General features: G+C 42.3%; 1 protein-coding gene across 2 annotated transcripts in view; it reads left to right on the plus strand.

Moving 5' to 3' along the window:
• Window positions 1–18232, plus strand: part of SLC15A2 (solute carrier family 15 member 2) — a gene marked incomplete at its 5' end in the record, with an annotated part of 53478 nt that overhangs the window by 22544 nt on the left and 12702 nt on the right. For both annotated transcript variants that reach the window (XM_082055491.1, XM_082055490.1), the window contains 9 exons: window positions 4758–4848; window positions 6983–7060; window positions 9683–9765; window positions 11002–11088; window positions 11407–11496; window positions 11845–11889; window positions 14064–14096; window positions 15165–15253; window positions 16980–17061. In XM_082055491.1, the coding sequence (XP_081911617.1) occupies window positions 4758–4848; window positions 6983–7060; window positions 9683–9765; window positions 11002–11088; window positions 11407–11496; window positions 11845–11889; window positions 14064–14096; window positions 15165–15253; window positions 16980–17061 (678 nt within the window). The remainder of the gene's footprint in view (window positions 1–4757; window positions 4849–6982; window positions 7061–9682; window positions 9766–11001; window positions 11089–11406; window positions 11497–11844; window positions 11890–14063; window positions 14097–15164; window positions 15254–16979; window positions 17062–18232) is intronic.

Here is an 18232-nt window from a genome sequence, read left to right on the forward strand (position 1 = left end):
ATCATCTACATATTGATTGAACATCAGAGTAGTTGGAAGATCCTATATCATGTATTATGGAACTCTAGCCATTTCTGAACCTGCTTAACAGGGATGATTATAATGTACTACAACGAAATACAGCAAATTAAGGATACAATTGTATTACTAGCCCACGCTTCCTTGGGAATTTTTCCACAAAATCGTTTAGTCTGTGTTTTAGATGTTGTTCAGAATGAACTCTAGGAAATTCCAGCCATTTGAAAGTAGTGTTGGTGTCAAATCTACCCAGGATGCTTTTTAGATATTCCAAAATGGAAAGTTTTGAAGACTTGAGGAAAATCTATTTTTTTAGCTCCGTTTGTGCTCTGCATCCTGTGAATCGTAGTCCAGTTGCTTTGTGTCCTCGTTCTCCAACATGAGTGCTTAACCTGTGTTAATCTCAAACTCTCATTATGCAGCATAATGGCTCAGCCAGTGATAAGGTAGTTCTTAAAGAAGCAGAGCAGGTCAGGAAGTACTAATCCTCAGTAAAAAAACATAGTTTGTAAATTGACACAAAATTAAACACTTAAGTATATGTTTACCTAATACACAAATAAAAACATCAGTTTTCTGAATGACAGTATTTAAATCAGCAACTCCTGTGCATGGCACGAGTTCTCAAATACGCAGAAGGCCACTGCTACAAGAAAGAAAATGACTGTTTGAGTCTGTCATGTGTAGGTTTAAATTCAAGGAGGATTACTTGGGATTGATAATAGGAAACATTTTCCAGAACTAGATCTAGAGAAGTACTGGAAAAGACTAGGAGCTTTGGGAGATGGAAATTCTCAACAATGGAGACATTGAAGAAGGACAGTGGACTAATTTTCTGTGAGGGAAGGCACCAGTAGAGTTGGACAAGGGATGGGAGCCTCATAGGATAGTTTGGTGTTTGTCGTGTAGTCAGCATTTAATGAATGAATAATACAGACTAAATGTTTATTTTAAAATTTTGGGAAGACTTGTACTTTCTGCACATGAACTGTGTGATGTTGAATTGAATGAAGCTCATGTTTACTAAGGAATAACAAAACCCAAGATGGTTCACAGTCACTTGTTCAAAGCAGATCCTTCAGCAGGCAAGTCCATCCTGTGGTGTTAGTTGGACTTGGTGCTTCCAGGGGAGCTGCAAAAAAGGGAGTAGTGATCATGTGGTGGTCACCAGCCTCCCCAGTTGGCACAACTCTGACCAAAAGCAGGCTGGCATTACAGCGTGCGTGCTCTGGGAATACGCTGTGTGCACACCAGCTGGTGGGCATCCCAGCTTGCAGTGCCGATAGTTGTCCCAAAAGGATTCTAACAGGTGTTATAGCAGCATTTTCAGAAGTGCTGCTTCTATGAATATTAATGATTAATAATGTTTATCCAGCATCTTTCAATTACCACCTAATTACCGTGTGATAATATGTACCACTTATCTTCAGAGTGTTTTATAGACTTCAGCTAATGAATCTCAGCACCCCAGTCAGGCACACACATATTATTACTGAAACTTTCAACCACAACTGAGTTAGAGAAAAACCTGAGCTGCCTGCAGTTGTGTGAGCCTGTGGAAATTCTCTGCATTCAGACTACACCTCTCCAGCAAATTTATCAAATACTAAGGCTCAAACATTCACCTGTGTGTTGCCTTCAAGAAAAACTAATTTAGAGAAAGAAAACTCTAAAAGGCCTTGTGATAAGGACAATGTATTCTACTCTATTCATTCTTTTCAGAATAGACAGTTTTGTATTTTGCCATTTTGAAATGAGTTGGCCTTTCAGAAGAAAAAAAAAGGTTTTATGCTATGTGACAGGAAATTTAAGTCTTCAAAATTGGAACAAGAAGTTCTGATTTTGTAAGGAGTGAAAGGTTTGGGGCCAACCAGAATATTTGTCCTCTCCAGAGTGGTGTTTGAGAGGACTTGTCAGGTTTTTCATCTTCCACTCCAGGTAGGATGAAATAAGTTTCTGAAAATTCCAAATGAAATGATGCATTTGATTCCCCTTTAGTTTTCAGGACACCGATAAACTTCAGCTGAGCCTTTAAGTGCACAGGCTTAGTTGTTCCATCTGGAAACTTCTGTATATAAAATGAATAAATAAATTGCCCCTGCTATTATCATGTAGACACAAATTTATGTTTTGAGGTAAATGCATACCATTGGTTTGGTTTTCTTTTAAGTACTTTATGAGTACAATAGGCTTGGATCTGCCACTTTGAGAACAGTGCTACTACAACCAGTGATGGAGACTGATTCAGCAGGAGGTCAGACAGGGAAAGTAGATTTATCTGCAGGAGATTTCCAAGCATCTTTGTCTGTAGGATTAGGAGTCCAAGCTAAAAATGCCTGAACAAAATTTTATTTACGATATGTTACTTGAATGCAAAGGCTGCTGTGCATATTAATTAAAGACCAAAGCTGCTTTCGAACAGTGTGATATGGCGTTTAAGGTACTAAATAGCTTTCTCTTTGTTTCTTTATTTTCGGTTGCCAAGGAGATCAGGATTATCGTGTATGGTACCTTTTCTCAAATTAGCTAATCCAAATCATGTTGTTAATGTATGTCTGCTCCAAATATTAAGAAAATGAGGAGGCAATTCCTTTTTTTCCGATCAGTGTAATTTGCAAGCTGCTGGGTCATTTTTTTTGTACTCACTTCTGCTTTTCTCCGACCATTATTTTTTCTATCACTAAAATCTCAAAATGTGTGAAATAAGATGCCCCAAATTATTTATGCATCGCTACTCGCTTCTCTTACCAGCACATTCTTTTGGTGATTCTTGCTCTAGACTTTATCACGAAATCTGTCAGAAATCTGAATTGCTCAGATAGGAAAGGTTAGAGCTGTGGCATGAGAATTTGACCAGAAGGGGGCAGGACTGTGAGGACTCTACTGCACCACTCACATGAACCCATGTTAGAGCTGCTCTGGGACTGGAAGAGATTGCTGAGGCTGCTCATTTCTCTAGATACCCTTATGATGACAAAAAACTAGTCACAAGGGTAGAATGAAGTAGAAAACATACTTGTACTAGCTTAGCAGCAGAAAGTTCCAGGTAATCTCAAACACTGGTAAGGACAGAAATGAAGTATAAGAGATAGTAAGATCCAGAGCTGTTCACTATTAAGTATGGGAACATGCCATAGAGATGATTATTATAAGGCCTACTAATCTTTCAATGTATGATAAATCATTTACAAGTAATGTATGGATTAGATTGTGTGGGACGTGCTAGGTAATAAAACTGCAGAAGACCCAAAAGCTTGGGTTGGTGAGGTCTTCATAAATGTGCTAGACCAAGGTAAAAAGTCTTTAACCCGAGTGAGGGCACATCCAGACTCATGGTGGGTGTCAGCAGGAGGTGATGGGGCTCTCACACTCACCTTCCCAGTACCTGCTTCACAAGGTGACACAAAGAAAAGTTGGTTACATTTTTTGATCCCAGGCTTCCTTCCTTAAGAGCTATTATCTTCCAGCTACCTGGAATTCTTCACGTTTTCTCCTGTTTTCTAGCCTTGTGAATATCGTTCTCTCAGGGAGCAGAAGGAAGCAGGACATGTTAGGAGAGGGGACAGAACCAGGCTCCTGAGGAGCTTCGTCACACTCAGCTTAGTTAAAGCTTCGCATTCAAATGATGCTCAGATCATAGACATGTGTCTTCAGGTGCTCTAAGGAGTGTTCTACCAGGCACCAAGCCATGTCCTGAGGAATTTGCTCACTACCTTTACAGCACCTAGTGACAGCCGGGAGCAAGGCCTAGATACATATGGAGTGTATTGGCGGCCTGGGCTTGGGCTGTCCTTAAAAGCTGGTTTCACTGACTCAAGTGTCCCATAGCTGGTGATGCAGATGAGTGTGAGGTAGGTCAGGTATCCTGCTCTTGTTTGTCCAGTCTGCTGCCCACCCCCCTCCCTGGCACAGGGAGGGGATTTAGCACCGTGTGTGTGTGTGCAACTGTACATCTACGTCTCCCTCACAAGAAAGGAGAGGCTGCTCTTGGTTGAACACCCTCACACATTAATCTCACAAAAAGGATCAAACTCTGCATCGAGTTCTTGATTCCTTCTAAATTATGAACTGCACAGGAAGAAAGATGATCAACAGGAATCCTTTGTATGGACTATAATATGTTACAACATCAGTTAAATTCTGAACTCTTTTTTCTTACAGTTCATCCTTCCATCAGGCTCTTGAATTTGCTCCCGTAGATGTAATTTACGCTATTAGTTTGAGGTTGACTGGCCTCAGTTTGGTAATCCATCTGATGGATACCTCTCATTTGCTGGCACTCTCTCATTTATGTTGTCACTACCAGCTCCTCAAAATACACAGATTTCTTTTTCTATTTCTACACAGGAGAAGAGGGGAAAAAAAAGAGCTCAGACATGGGAAAAAATTATGAGCTTGTCAAACTGCCAAATTGGATTGAATTAGGTGACAGAGGTTCTGAATCATGCTACTTGTTGTGAATAAGTAAATGCTCTCCCCTCCTTCCAATCTCACAACACTCTTGAACCAGTGGCTTTCCCTCTGAAATGCCAAAAAGCCCCAAAGCACTTCTCAAGTAACGCAGGCTGATTTGTGGGAGCATTTACCATCACCTGAACGCAAGCTTGTTTGCTTAACATTTTATGCATTGTGTGTCAATATTTACCCAGCCTTCCTAACAAGAGAATTGATAGTGTTCAATTTGCAAGCCTGATGCTGTGTGTTACCCATGACATTGATATTGTCTTCCTTTGTTTTAGACCTCGGAGAGAAACCAGTTTTTTTCAATCTTCTATTTATCCATTAATGCTGGAAGTTTGATCTCCACGTTTGTAACTCCTGTATTAAGAGGTCAGTGTTGATTTAGAATAAGACAATAAATTAGCTGCCTTCTGACTACTCTGCTGGACATAGTTAGGCTCTTATGAGAACCAAATGGCAGAAATTACATTATCTGTGGAGTGACCAGTGTCTTGCATTTATGCCTTGTTAATACTGCCATAGCAGCATAACAGATTTATAGTACTAGCAAACAAGTCACAGAAACTATATTCCTGGTTGTATTTCAAAGGCAACCTAAACTGTAGATTTAAAGTATGAAAGGTGGAAGGACCTATATGGTCATCTAATCCTCCCCGTTGCCAGTGAAGCATTATTCTCCTGTCTTGCCTGCAGGTAGCCTGTGGATGGGAACTGATCTCTGCTGCCCTGCGCAGGTGTCAGGGCTGAAAAACTCAGCAAGGCTGGTTTTGAAGTCCTGCCTTCTCCCTCCCACAGGAGGTTGCTGGCTTCTGGAGGGCTCTGTCCTGGCACCCAGGCGTGTCTGCGTGGGTCTGCTTGCAAGATTGCAGCCCTGAGCAACTTGCCTTGAAGACAAAACGTGGGCCCATGCCCCACTTAAGACCTACTTTGCATTCTGTCCAGCTTGCACAACTCCTTTTATCCCGAGTCTCCCTCCACTTACTTCATTGTATTGCAGTGCGTGGAAGCCAAGGAGGTTGGCATGCTCTAAATACAGACACAGAGGCAGAGCAGCAGGCCATAGGCGATGGGGACAGGGACAAGGTAGCCTTCACACTTCGTAGCAATTTTTTCATTGGGTTGCATGGCCTCCAGGAAGCTTTTTTTTGTTGTTGTTCAGAGTTATTTTAACAGGCCATTCATTTCACAAGGCTGTGGGCAATTGTGCTTATCTCATATTTACACCATGCATATGGGCAAAGACAAATGCTGTATCTTGTGCTTTTTCTCTCACTGTTGTCCCCAGGTCAGCATTCTGTTGGGAAGAGGCTTTTGCCCAGCATAGTGAGCAGATGAAAATCCAGTCCCCTTCCTAGCAATAAACTAGTTGCAACAAGGAAATGAGGTAGAGAGGATGGGGAAAGAGTAAAATTTCTGCTAAGCGTGAAAGCTTGTCTTGGAAAAGCAAGAAATGCCGTTCATAGACATTTGGCAGAATGTGGAATACGTACTTTTAGGTGGAGAAGTCCGACTCATTTTGCATGTCAGAAGTTCAGTGTGTCCATAATGTCTCACTGCCAGCTTTGTTGGATTTTAGCTAATTTGCTGAGAATGAGTAAATAAAGGCTATGCACACACAGAGCTATGTAGCTGACGGTGACTGAGCAGGGACAACAGGAACAACTGAAAGTTTCATGAGTTGGTTTCCTGTTAAGTATGTTGGCTTGTTTTAGCCATTTTGTTATTACTTCGTGTAACCATGCAGTAATTTGTAGCCACTGACATACAAACACAGAGCCCAGTGCTGGCTTGCTGTTTGCAACTGGAGTTCTGAATTCATATGGTCTGAGAACTGGCCCGGTCCAAGAGGTACAGGGTTTCTGTGAATCACAGCTCACATCTGTTAAAGCTGCACTGTAACAACCCTGGCTTTGTGATGAGTTGTTGGAAGACCTGACATTTGGAGCAGGCTACCTCTAGTGAGATTGGGAAGGTGTCGAGAAGGGGACCTGGAGCATTATGACCAACCCTGTGCTTCCACTTATTTATTAATAGTAGGGATATTAGCTTCCACTTTTTCTACTGTAGGTCGCTATGAAATCAGATTCAGGTTTTTAGCTCAATAATTCTTACAGCTGGCACAAATAACATGGAAACACAATACTGGTAATTTAGATCTAGGCAAATTCAGAGTGGCTTCAGTTTGTTTATTTTATATGTTACAGGTTTTTTTCCCCAATTACAGTTCCGACTATTTCTTTCTATTTGTCTGCCCTCTCCCTTTTAACATCCTCATCAATATCCCATTATCTGCTCCTTTTGCTGGCAGATGCTAACCCTGTTTCCAAATTGTCTTCATCAAGGGAGGACAACTGTTTCAAGGAGATTCAATTCACAATGTCAAGCACCAGCAAAGAAGATTTAAAACCAGGGGAACAGACTGATTTAGGGGAAGCAAATCAAAGGCCCTGGTAACATAAGTCTGACTGTAATGAGGTGCATTTATTTCTGACTTGTTTTTCAGGGGATGTGAAATGTTTTGGAGAGGATTGTTATGCACTGGCTTTTGGTGTTCCAGCAGCACTGATGGTGTTGGCACTTGGTGAGTGGAAACAATAATGCTTGTAATAGGAATTACCATTTTTTAGTCAATGGGCAGATGAGAAAATGCACAAATTCACTAGCTCTGGATGGATACTGTGTTGGGAAACTCAAGGGATCAAGGTCATCCAACAATTCCACAGTTGAGAACAGCAAGAAAAGCACTAGTTGGCTTAGTGGTGGGCGGAATGTGGTTTTACTGCAGTTCTTTATTGGGATACTGATGAGAGGGTGGTCTGGTGGATTTTTCACAACACAGTTGCCTTGCTCTGTAAAGCAAAGGAAGGCACCAAAATGACTCTCCTGATGGCTTGCAGCTTTGCCTATGAGCAGGTTTGGCCTTTGAACTGCAATCTGAGCAGTCCTCAGAGTCCCCCAGCTTACAGAAGAGAAGCTTAGTGTGCCACTTCTAACCTTTCCACAGGCTCTTTGCAGCTTGGGGCCATCTTTAATGGCTCAGGCTTTTGCTTTGGAATCTGTGCACCATACAGAAATTGCAGAAGAGCTGAATGAGATGTTACTTTATTTTGAGCTGTCTCACTTTGCTTGGCTGAAGTAATTCCCACAATTACAGTGACAGGTTATTATTATGTTGCAATAAAAAGCCCTTATTGTGCAAGTGTCAGGAGGCAGCCACAATCATCCTGCCTCCTTAAAGCTTGCATCTTAGCCCCATTAATGTACTTGTCAAGATTGCTTCTTCAACCTTTATAAAATACTCAGCAATTTCCACATTCTTACTGTTAGTCTTTGGTAGCCAGTACAGAGAACATCCCATTAGCTTTAGTTTCACGGTTGCAAGCTGCTGAGGGGAGCAGTCCCCTTATTATGCTGTATTTGAGAGGTTTTGACACAGCATGGGGTGACTTATCGTTCAGCTTGTTAGCTTAATTGAGAGACCAAGCATTTACTTGATTTTTACCACAGCATCTGATTTGAAAAGTTCATCTACCACAGAATGTGAATATTGCTCTTTCCCCTCAAACTTCGCCCAGAGAAAAGAGCCAGGACACTGGAGAAATGTCATCAGACCACAGCTGAAGTTACAGCAATTATTTTCAAAAAACTGCATGATCATGGGCCTGAGAAGCTTCCCTTTTCCCCTGTGGCCTGTTCCTATCAGTTTAAGGCAGCACAGGCTCCTCTGTGATGAATGTTTCTAGCAGGGTAGTAGTTGCCCAGGGGAAAATGAAAGTGTAAATATTGCAGTTTCTGTGAGGGCATCAATCGAAATGTGCTTTTAGCTGGTGTCCTGCTGCCAGATTCCAGGGCCTGCCCAGCAAAGCAACTCCGTGGTCTTTAGTAACATGCTAAAATGCTTTTGGAAGTGATATATTTGACTATGTGAGCAGCATGCAGAACTGGAGAAAATACCCTTTCAGCCGTGACTGGCCCTCTCTCTGTGGTGATGGAAAGCGGGGATAGACTTAGAGGCAGAAAAGAAATCTTATAGAACAAGATTTTCTGAGCTGCTTCAGTTTCTGAAAGATGGGGGAAGATTAATACTGTTTAATTCCAAAAGCCAAATCTATGCAGAAACCCCAGTTCCTAAAGGAGTCAATGACATCACCAGAAGATATTTCAGAGCATCAAATCAACCACCTTTTAGAGGTGTCAACAGGTCCACAGGGAAAAGTTAGATAGTGCAACTACCCACCCTGGGGGACTTTGGAAAAGTGTCTTTCACTGCTACTCATCAAAACTCACTTTAGAGGTCTCTCTGACAGTTCTGCAAGTCAAAACTGAATGCAAAGGGTCTTCTCAGTCAGAAAAGAGAAATGAGTTCCCTGCAGTGTCCCAGGCCTTCTGTGTTAGGACAGAGGTGCCTGCTTTTCTCCACTGGCTGCCAAATGACCCAGACAATTGGGTTAGTTTAAAAGGTTGAGGTTGGTTTGTTATATGGATTTCATGCTCAGCTTTTATTATGCTTCTCCCTGCTAATGTCTGTGGAATTGCAATGTGCTCAGAGGCTCTCAAAGACCAGAGCAAATGATATGTCATCAGATAGCCCCCGCTCTGATAGGATTTTGAAGGCTCAGTCCAATATTCTTTGTGCTTTGAAGGAGTAAACCAAGACAAAACAATATCTTAAATTGTATATCCCTTTGTGGAAACCATAAACGGACGTAATTTCTGTTAACACCAGTGTGTGATGCAGTGAGTTTGTGGCAGTTTCTGTTTAAATGTGTGTGAGATAGAAGCACACAGAGCCTGCTTTGGATCTCACATGGTTGCAACAGCTCAGGGATTATTTCCAACATCAGGTGCAGCAATTTAATGTGAGTTATATTTTAAGTTTAGCCAACAAAAAGCACAGATGGGGGGTAATTTCAGATCTTTGATTTTCGGTATGAATCAGGAGTGCAGGTGCTTGTTGTGCAGATAATGAGAAGATGATGGTGACTTCTTAGGGATCACACTGCCTCTTGTAGGATGTTGTGTTTTCTTCCACCTGAAGGCACTGAAGGAGTGCTATATATTTATTTTATTCAAAGTGCAATCCTGTAAGCCTCAAGGCCAGAGGATTTCTTTTGAATAGAGGGGTAGGGGATCCTTCCCAGAAGACAGTGCAAGATCAAGCTTCAGTCACATGAATTCCCATTTGGATTATAATATTTTTCAGTTGTGTTCATTGCTGGAAGTGGACTGTACAGAAAAACACCACCGCAGGGGAACGTCTTACTTGAAGTGTGCAAATGCATCGGTGTAAGTGTGTGCTATTCTCTCTTTTGCATGCATGATTCTGACGCTGCAGATCAGTAAAGTGCAAAGGGAAAGGGGAGGTTACGTTTGGAGCTCTTCTGTATGCTGCTTCTGGATACCTTGCTAATGAGCTGTAAAGAATAAGAGACACATTTGCGTCCTAGCTTGTTCTTTCAACATTTCATTTGTTTTTCCCTAGTGCCATGAACTGTTCGGTTGATGTCAGTAGAATCACTAGTGGCAGAAGCTGGCGGAGACTGAACTGAAAGGAAAACTCAAACTCACCGAGTATCACATATATGATTCAGTTTTTTCAGCTGAATAATTTTACCGAAGTTTATCAGTTCAGCAGACAGTAATAGCCCATGTTCAAATTATGCACATTAAGCATGTTCATGTAAATGCAAGAGACACCTGCTGAAGTTGCATTATAGCTTTATAAATTATTTTTCATAGTGTGTGAGCTGAATATAGTATGAGAAATAAATACTTTCTTATTATTAGGTGGATAATGATGTTTGTTTTTCAGGAAGCTGTTGCTAACAGCAAATGTGTTCTTTTTACCCAGGTCAATCCTAGTGACAGGTTTACCTTGGGGAAACAGGCCAGTTCTTAAGGACAGGACTTTTAACTGAGTTCTGCCACTTTTATTGCCAGGGTGGCTGTGTTCAGTGGCTGGAGCACAAGCACGAACAAACAAATTACAAATCTGGTGTCGCTGATATCTCCTCCAGTGAGAAACCAACCTGAAACCTGGTCTGGGACTGAATGAGTCATGGGCTTCACCAGAAGTATGCAATGAGGACTAAAGAACAGGAGAGTTCTAGTTTTGACATTGTTTTGGATAATGAGGTGTTTCCTCCCCAGCACAGTGGTCAATCCAACAAGTGCTCTTTGGAAAAGAAATGAAGAAATTATGTTTAAAGCTTTATCATGTAGAAGGTTTTAAATCCAGCAAGAAACATTCTTTGGGGGGCTAGTTTGTTTTGTCTGTGAAAGACAAGCCCATGAGATAGTTCATTCCCACATCATGCTTTTTAATCAATCAATGTCACAGAAAATTTCCTGCAGAGAGTTGGTCATAAAGTATCCAATGCTAGATTTTTGAATTGTCCAGCAAAACTCTTGCAATTTTCTTGTGCTGTTTATGTTTGAGGTTGGAGAGGGTGGCCTTGAGCTGGGAATGTGACAAGGGCAGATATGCAAAGAGGCTGTTTACTTGTCTGTTTTTCTCCCTAGTTTGCTATTAAAAACAGACTGAAAAATCGGTCTCGTCATATTCCAAAGAGAGATCACTGGCTGGATTGGGCATCAGAAAAATACTCGGTAAGTGATGCTCTAGGTGGCAAGTTTGGAGAGGTAAGTGGGGGGATGGGCAGACAATAAGACTGGCCTGGCCACAGCGCTCCTCATCGCACCAGGTTCTCATTTGTCCTGTCCACTCCCACCTCTGTACTCTTCTGACCCTTAATGTATGGTTTAGGTGCTGCACTGAAATGCAGAAATGCAAATATGTCCAATATGCTGAATGAGTCCAATGAATAACTGGCATGTAGCAAGAAATAGGAGCTCTTACATTCTGTGGTTTGGATCACTTGTTGGCTTTTCACCCTCATCTTACCTTTCTGCCTGTTCTCTTTATAGAAACAGCTGATTGGGGAGGTTAAAATGGTGACACGTGTTCTCTTCCTCTTCATACCGCTGCCAATGTTCTGGGCCCTGTTTGATCAGCAGGTACAGTACAGCGATTTGCAGGTCTGCCCATCAGCCTGGATTTGCACCCTTGTCCTCCCAGAGTAACACCAAAGCATCCTGAGGACACAGAGTGCTGTGCTCCTACCAGGTGTCCAGGGGCTTGCCAAGGCAGGACCCACCATTGCTGCTGGCCATCCCTTCGCAGTCCTGACAGGTGTCTGGCACAGAAGGGTGAGAAGGATGTACCCTGTCTGCTGGCAGGTGTTACAGGGAAGGGAAGGAATAGATGCAAAATAAGACCTCCAGCACTGTCGTCTTCTCTGTCCCCAAGTTTTCTAGTCCCATGGGACATCTTGAAGGCTTCACAGCTATCTGTTTTCTCCTTAGGGATCCAGGTGGACTTTGCAAGCCACAAAAATGAATGCTGATTTTGTAAGTACTTAATGTCACCAGGGCTGGTAAGACTAATAGTAACATCACTGCTCTTGCTTTTTAACCGGAGTGTTGCAGTACTAAGAGCATCTGCTTGATGAGTCTGGGTGAGTTGCACTTTTGGCGATTAGAAGCGAGGGGCTCTGTGCAGCCATATTCAATTCATCACAGCACTTTTTGGCAAGGAGTGAGGGTTGGGGAGCCATCAGCAGCCTGCAAGGCCAGGAGTGCTGGTCTACTGGCAACCAGTTGCTCTGTGACTTTCAACAGGCAGGGTTGGCTGCCCCCACTGAGGACAGAGAAGTCAGGGAAAGTTCACACAGCCCTTGTGAGGTGTAAGTAGAGCTATTGTATTTGTATGTTTCTGCTCTGGATTACTTGGTGATACACTGATGAAGCCTGTAAAACCAGCAGAAATCTTTGTGTAGAGATGCGATGAGGATTAATTAGTTAACAACCATAAAGTTCTTCAAAAATGTGAATGGCAAATGGTGCAGGGTGCAGTGGCAGATAAATGTGGATCAGCTCTCTGCCTAAAAATTCCACCATGCAGGGCTGGTTTACAGATATATATTTTAACATGCCATCTAGATCTTACCTGTGAATGCCCACATCAGAATTTAGACTTGTAAGTGCCCATTTTCCAGATTAAAATTGACTTAAAACCCAAAATTTGAGCCCTTCTCTATCATTCCTGTTAAAAATTGGGCTCTCAGCATGGGACACTCATTAAGCTTAATTAATTCAAATGAAGCATGAGAAAGACTACACCTTGAGTAATATTTATCCACCTCAGAAAGAGAAAACAAAGTTCATGTGGTTTTTGTGATATGTATCTAAAAACTTAATTTTCTGCTGTTTTGCTCACATGCACTTAGTAGAACATCTAAGAATCACCAGGTGTCTGTTCTTAAAATCTCACTGGTGGGGGAGAACATGTTCAGGGATATTTTTTTTGTCACAGCAAATTGTATAGGTTTTTGGCCTGTGTGTCAGCCTCATTCCCGCTGTACTGGTGAGTTGTCCTGACTAATGAAGGTTAGAATAAACTGCAACATTGGAGTGATCCCACCACTAGGCTTGTTGGTGTTCGAGTTCATAATATTCCAGGTTTTTCACTCCTGTAGAAAAAGGGCTCAACTAGGAAGTCTGGAGTCAAACAGAGAATGATTTAGCGTGAGATGAAATTTTTGCAGGCTTGTTTCCTAATGGCACATTTGTATAGTGTGCACAAAGTAGCAGGAGAGGATGTTTGCCTGATATTTTTAATAAGTCTCCTTTGCTGTGACCAGTGGTTTCCACTCTTCCAGGAGGCAGAGACAGACAATCATTCCAGATTCAGCTCAGGACAAGGCTGGCAGGCAGGAGAAAACCCCCCCACGCAGATTTCTTGGAAAGATATTATTTCCTTCCTAATTTCCCCGTCTTTTCTTCATCATAACTTCAAATGAAAAGCACTGCATGGAGTTCAGACAAATACTAGCCCTTATGTGGAGACAGCCCATTGGGGGACTGAGATCCCTCTATCCATCCCCGTTGACCTTGCCCAGTTGTGGGGGCTGGGTATAGTGATGCAAGGGGAAGCACCTCTTAGAGCCTCAAGGACTCTTGGCTCAAACCAAGAAGTCACAGTTGGACAGTTGACCCAAGACCATTTGGTGCCCTGGGCAGGCAGAAGGAGGAGAGCAGTGTTTGTGCAGCCCACTGGCTCAGGGATGGTCTTGTCATCCTTTTGGGGTGCCTGGAAGAAACAGCAACAGAGCTCAGGTCCTGAGCTTGAGAACACTCACAGGATTTGGGCTTTTCCTATTACAGAAAGAAGGAGGAAGCTCCAAGACCAGATCCCAACTGGGACGCTAACATGTCCATTCCTCCCCATTTGTCTGGTTCATGGCTCAACCAGTCTGAGAATGAGTCTCAGTACCTGTTACAGGCTGTGTCCCAGCATATATCAAGGTCTGAGTGTAGCTTCCTCCTGCAAAATTATTCTCATCAAACACTGTGTCCTTAGATGACAAGTGTCCAGAGCACAATATCAGCTGCTAAAGCCAACATAAAGCCTTTGAGAAAACAACTTTTGCTGCTGAGGCCTCTCCTGGACTGGCTGCTTATTTGCCATATGCGCTGTTATATTATGGTGTTTATGAATCACTTGGAATATCTTTTTGTTTCAGGGAATATATGTTCTTCAGCCTGACCAAATGCAGGTAAAATATACTATAGGGTAGGGAATAACCTTCAGAAATGTATTTTATTTTTCTCTCTCATTTTTATTTTTCTTACGGGACCACGGGCTTTTCTCTGTTCCTTTTGAAGGTAATAGCAGTGCTCCTGCTGACTGCTGTGGTGTGAACTCTGCCTTATTGCTCACTAGCTGTTTTGAAAGCTTAGTCTTGGAGTTCAGAAGACTCAAAGGATGTCCTAGTATGGAATTTGAATCCTGCAGAATAGTGCAGAGGTGTGGGGAGACATACCACTGTAGTAGTTCTTGAACCAGTGCTGGCATGTGGAGGATACAAGCTGTGTCTCCTTTTAACAAGCCCCTGCTCTGGGATGAGCATATTACTTGAAATATGTTTACTTCCTCCCTTCCTGCAGGGCAGATGAAAATGTGAAGGCTCCAAGACAGTGTTGTGTTGTCACAGTTAATTACAATTCTTACGGTGAACAGCTCTGGGGAAATTCAAAGCTGTTCTGTTCCCTGAAATCTTAATTCAAAACTGAAACAGCATTTCTTTCTGCTTATATTTCCATGCTGTATTTTCTTGCTCTGCCACTGTGGGCTGTCAGACAAGCTCTGGCTGTCCCAGGAGAAATGTAGTTCCTGGGGGATTACCAAGATGTGTGGAAGTGCGAGAAATTGCCAGTCTCACAGAGCAGTGCCTGTTCTTCTGCTGAAGTCCCAGGATGTTTCCATTATTGCTGATTTGCTGTAAGGTCCCACTGCAGCACTGAAGGTCACCTGCTTCTATTGTTAGTGGGTTTTGCACTTCTTAAAAAACATAATGTTTCAGTTCTCTCTTCAGGGAAATTGGGACAGTGATGCTTGCTTACCTCTTGGAGGGGAGGATATGAACAAAACTTAGTCATGTCTCTTAAAACTAAATAGCAGAGGCTGTCAGAGTGCAAACTATGATTACGTTTTAAAAGGAGGTTTCAAAGTGTTTGTTCGTGTCCTTTCTGTAATGGAATTATTTCTGGAGGACAGTGTTTTATGAGTTTAATTACTGAAAGTTGCTTTCTAGTCCCTAAACTCCCATTCTTTTGTTTTGCAGTTCTTAAATCCACTTCTTATTCTTGTCTTCATCCCAATTTTTGATCTTGGACTCTACCCACTGATAAACCTGTGCAAATTTAATTTCACGTAAGTACTTGGGGACAATGCAGATGCCTCAGTTCTTATTCTTTTGCAGCAAGTGTGCAAAATAGCTTTTAAGGAGAAGAAATAGAAATTTCCATTCACCCTTTCCAGTACTTGAGCCTAGTTCAGCCCCAACAGGTGATGTCACCCTCTTCCATAGGCCCTGGAAATTCTAGAGGGGAAAATTCAGTGATGTTGGATTCTGATTTGTACAGTTTTTCCCTGACAGCAGATAAAGAACATTCCCTCTTCGAATTTGATCAAAAAGATTTTTGCCTTATCTCCTACATCACTCCTAAATAATTCCCTCCCTGAAAGATCCCTGTGGGGCCAAAATTACTGTCTCACATGGGCTACAGGTGGTGCTGTGAAAGCAGATTCCACACTGAAATTTAAACCAATGAGCACAAAAGGGAATTTATGTATGATCCGATCCAAACTAAAATTCTGGATAGACAAAACCAGGGTAAAATGGGGATGGAAGGAGGCTCAGAAGCCTACCCCTTCAGCCTGCTGGCCCTCTCCCATCATGCTGAGTTACTTGCATCCAAAGAGGTAGTAAAGACATTGTCCAGCCCTGCAGTGGTGCCCCTTGGAGGACACACGTCAGAAGCTGTGTTTCTCAGTGTGAGCCCTGGAGTGAACCCCAGCTCCACAGAAAAGTTTCTGCCTGATGGCCAGTTCACAGACCAGTTCCCGCCACAGCACAAGCTCACACACCCATCAGGACCAAGTGCCACGCTCTCTGTGTCCCCTGGGTGTGGGATGCTCATGGGCTCCTGTCACCTTTTGCTGTAGAAGTGGCTGTGGAAACACTGTAGCCTGCAGTATCTTGAGTTTATGCAGCTGTGAAAGTCTGTGCTACAAAATCCCAGTGCAGTGTTGAAGATCCTCCCCCCCCCCCTTTTTTTTTTTAATTACAATATGCAAGCAGTTAATATTTTCTTATCTCAGGGTATGGATCTGAGAGGCAGAATATGTGTTTCTAATCTGGATTTCCCACAGCCCAGTCAGTCTGGAATGTGAATCTACTATAAAGAGTGGAGACCACTGGATCTAGAACCAGATTTCTTTCAAATCTCAACAACTCCATACACAGTTTGGACCTGCCTTTCTGGACCTGTTTTATTCTGCTTTATATCAGATTGTCTCATGTAACTCTAGTAGACTTGTCCTAGTTTTGCTCTGAGTTAAGAAGCAAGCTCTTTATTCTCAAGAAATGTAAATGTATTGGCATAAGGAATAACCCAGAATGATGCCACAGATGGCCAGAAACATTGATGACACAAACTATACATTTTTCTTCTCCTCATTCCTGTTGCTAAATAGCGTGCTACTTTTCTTTTGCCCTTCCCAAGAGGGACTTGAAGATATATAATTTCTGGTGCTCCTTCCAGCATCACAAGTTAACATAATGCCATGAGCTGTTCCCACTAGAAAAGCTAGGAATGAGATAATATGAAACTTGCAAGCAAAGAGCTTTTTTCATGGCATGTCAGTTTTAATTTGCCTCAGTGCTGGTCTCATACAGAATAATAGAATAGTTTTAAGTTAAATGATTGGCAATTTAAACAGCACATCATCCCCAGTGCCACCTGTTGGACAGTTTATTATATGATTTTGGCACATCTTTGGCTCTGAGGAATGGTATTTTATATTTTAAATTACTTTTTTTTTTTTTTTTTTTTTTTTTTTTTACTTAATGGCACCTCTTTCATTTGCTCCATAGACCTATTAGGAAAATGGCAACAGGTATGATCCTTGCAGGGATGGCATTTGGACTTGCAGCCATTGTAGAAGTCAAAATAAATGTAAGTATAGCACAAGGGGTTTCTCAAAAATACTTTCCTGTATATGCCTGTTAGATAATCCTTTTAACCATTGTAATCCTGGATTATAATTTTGATGTGTTCTTTACAATTAAGCACACTGATCCAGTTGCTAATGACAATTCTTACTTTGTCTACTTTCCCCTTCTCTCTCTCTGTGTCTCTCTTTCTAGTCCTTGCAGTTTTGCTGTGCCTTCATCTATATTGGCCTGTATTCTAGATTTCCATCGTCAAAGTGCTTGACAGACATCTAGTTAATGCTAGTGATTAATTCCCAAAAGGTAGTCTGTTCTCTCTCCTTTTTCTTGCTGTAGTTTGCCTATATTTTACTGTTTAAGTTTGGCTCTTTTGTTTTTTTAATTTAATTCCTTTCCTACTTTAAGGCGGGGATGTGGTTTTTACAAGCCAGATGGATTCTCCGCTGAGGCAGATGACTGCAGTCACTTCTGCAGTCACAGGCATCAGGGGCTGCCAGGCATCCCAGACAGGACAGCAGCAAAGCTCCTGTAAATTCGTTGTTAGCCCCTGCGGATTTGTACTGTTTGTTTCTGGCCTGTGACCAGGCTTCTGCAGACTCCGGCTGACCTTTGGCTCACAAGTTACTGTAGGATTAATTTTTAACACTTCCATGTATACTTAAAATGTTCTGTTAGAGTGGCTGGTGCACAGCCCTGGATTAACGTCTGCTGGTTCCTCAGGTGAATCCACTGACAAGTCTCCCGCTGAAATGAGACTTGGTGGGTTCAAGTCTTCTTCCTGATCTCTTTATGTGAGCAAAGAAATGCTCTTATTGCCACCAACTGCAGCTCTGGCCGAGCACTGAAATTGTGCTCTGGCTGTGGGTGACTCCTTCAGGCAGAAGCAAGGTGAGTTAGATGTTCCTCCCACCTCTGCATGGAAATTTTACTCTGAAGGCCACTAAAAGCTTTACCAAAGAGGGGGATAGGATGGCCCACCTTGGCTTGGCTGTGGGTAGTACAGGCAAAAAGCCACAGTAATGGGATTTGCTAGATAAAATTAAACAGGCCTGTTGGTGTAGAGCAGCATATGGGTACAGGGAAATTGGTGTTGCCCTATCTTCTTTGACAGTGTGTCTCCCCACACAATAAAAGCTCTGAAGTATTGCTGGCAGCTACTTTAGAAAATAAAGTGA

The sequence above is a fragment of the Streptopelia decaocto genome, assembly GCF_964273445.1.
Source record: "Streptopelia decaocto genome assembly, chromosome: 6".
Classification (NCBI taxonomy): Eukaryota; Metazoa; Chordata; class Aves; order Columbiformes; family Columbidae; genus Streptopelia; species Streptopelia decaocto.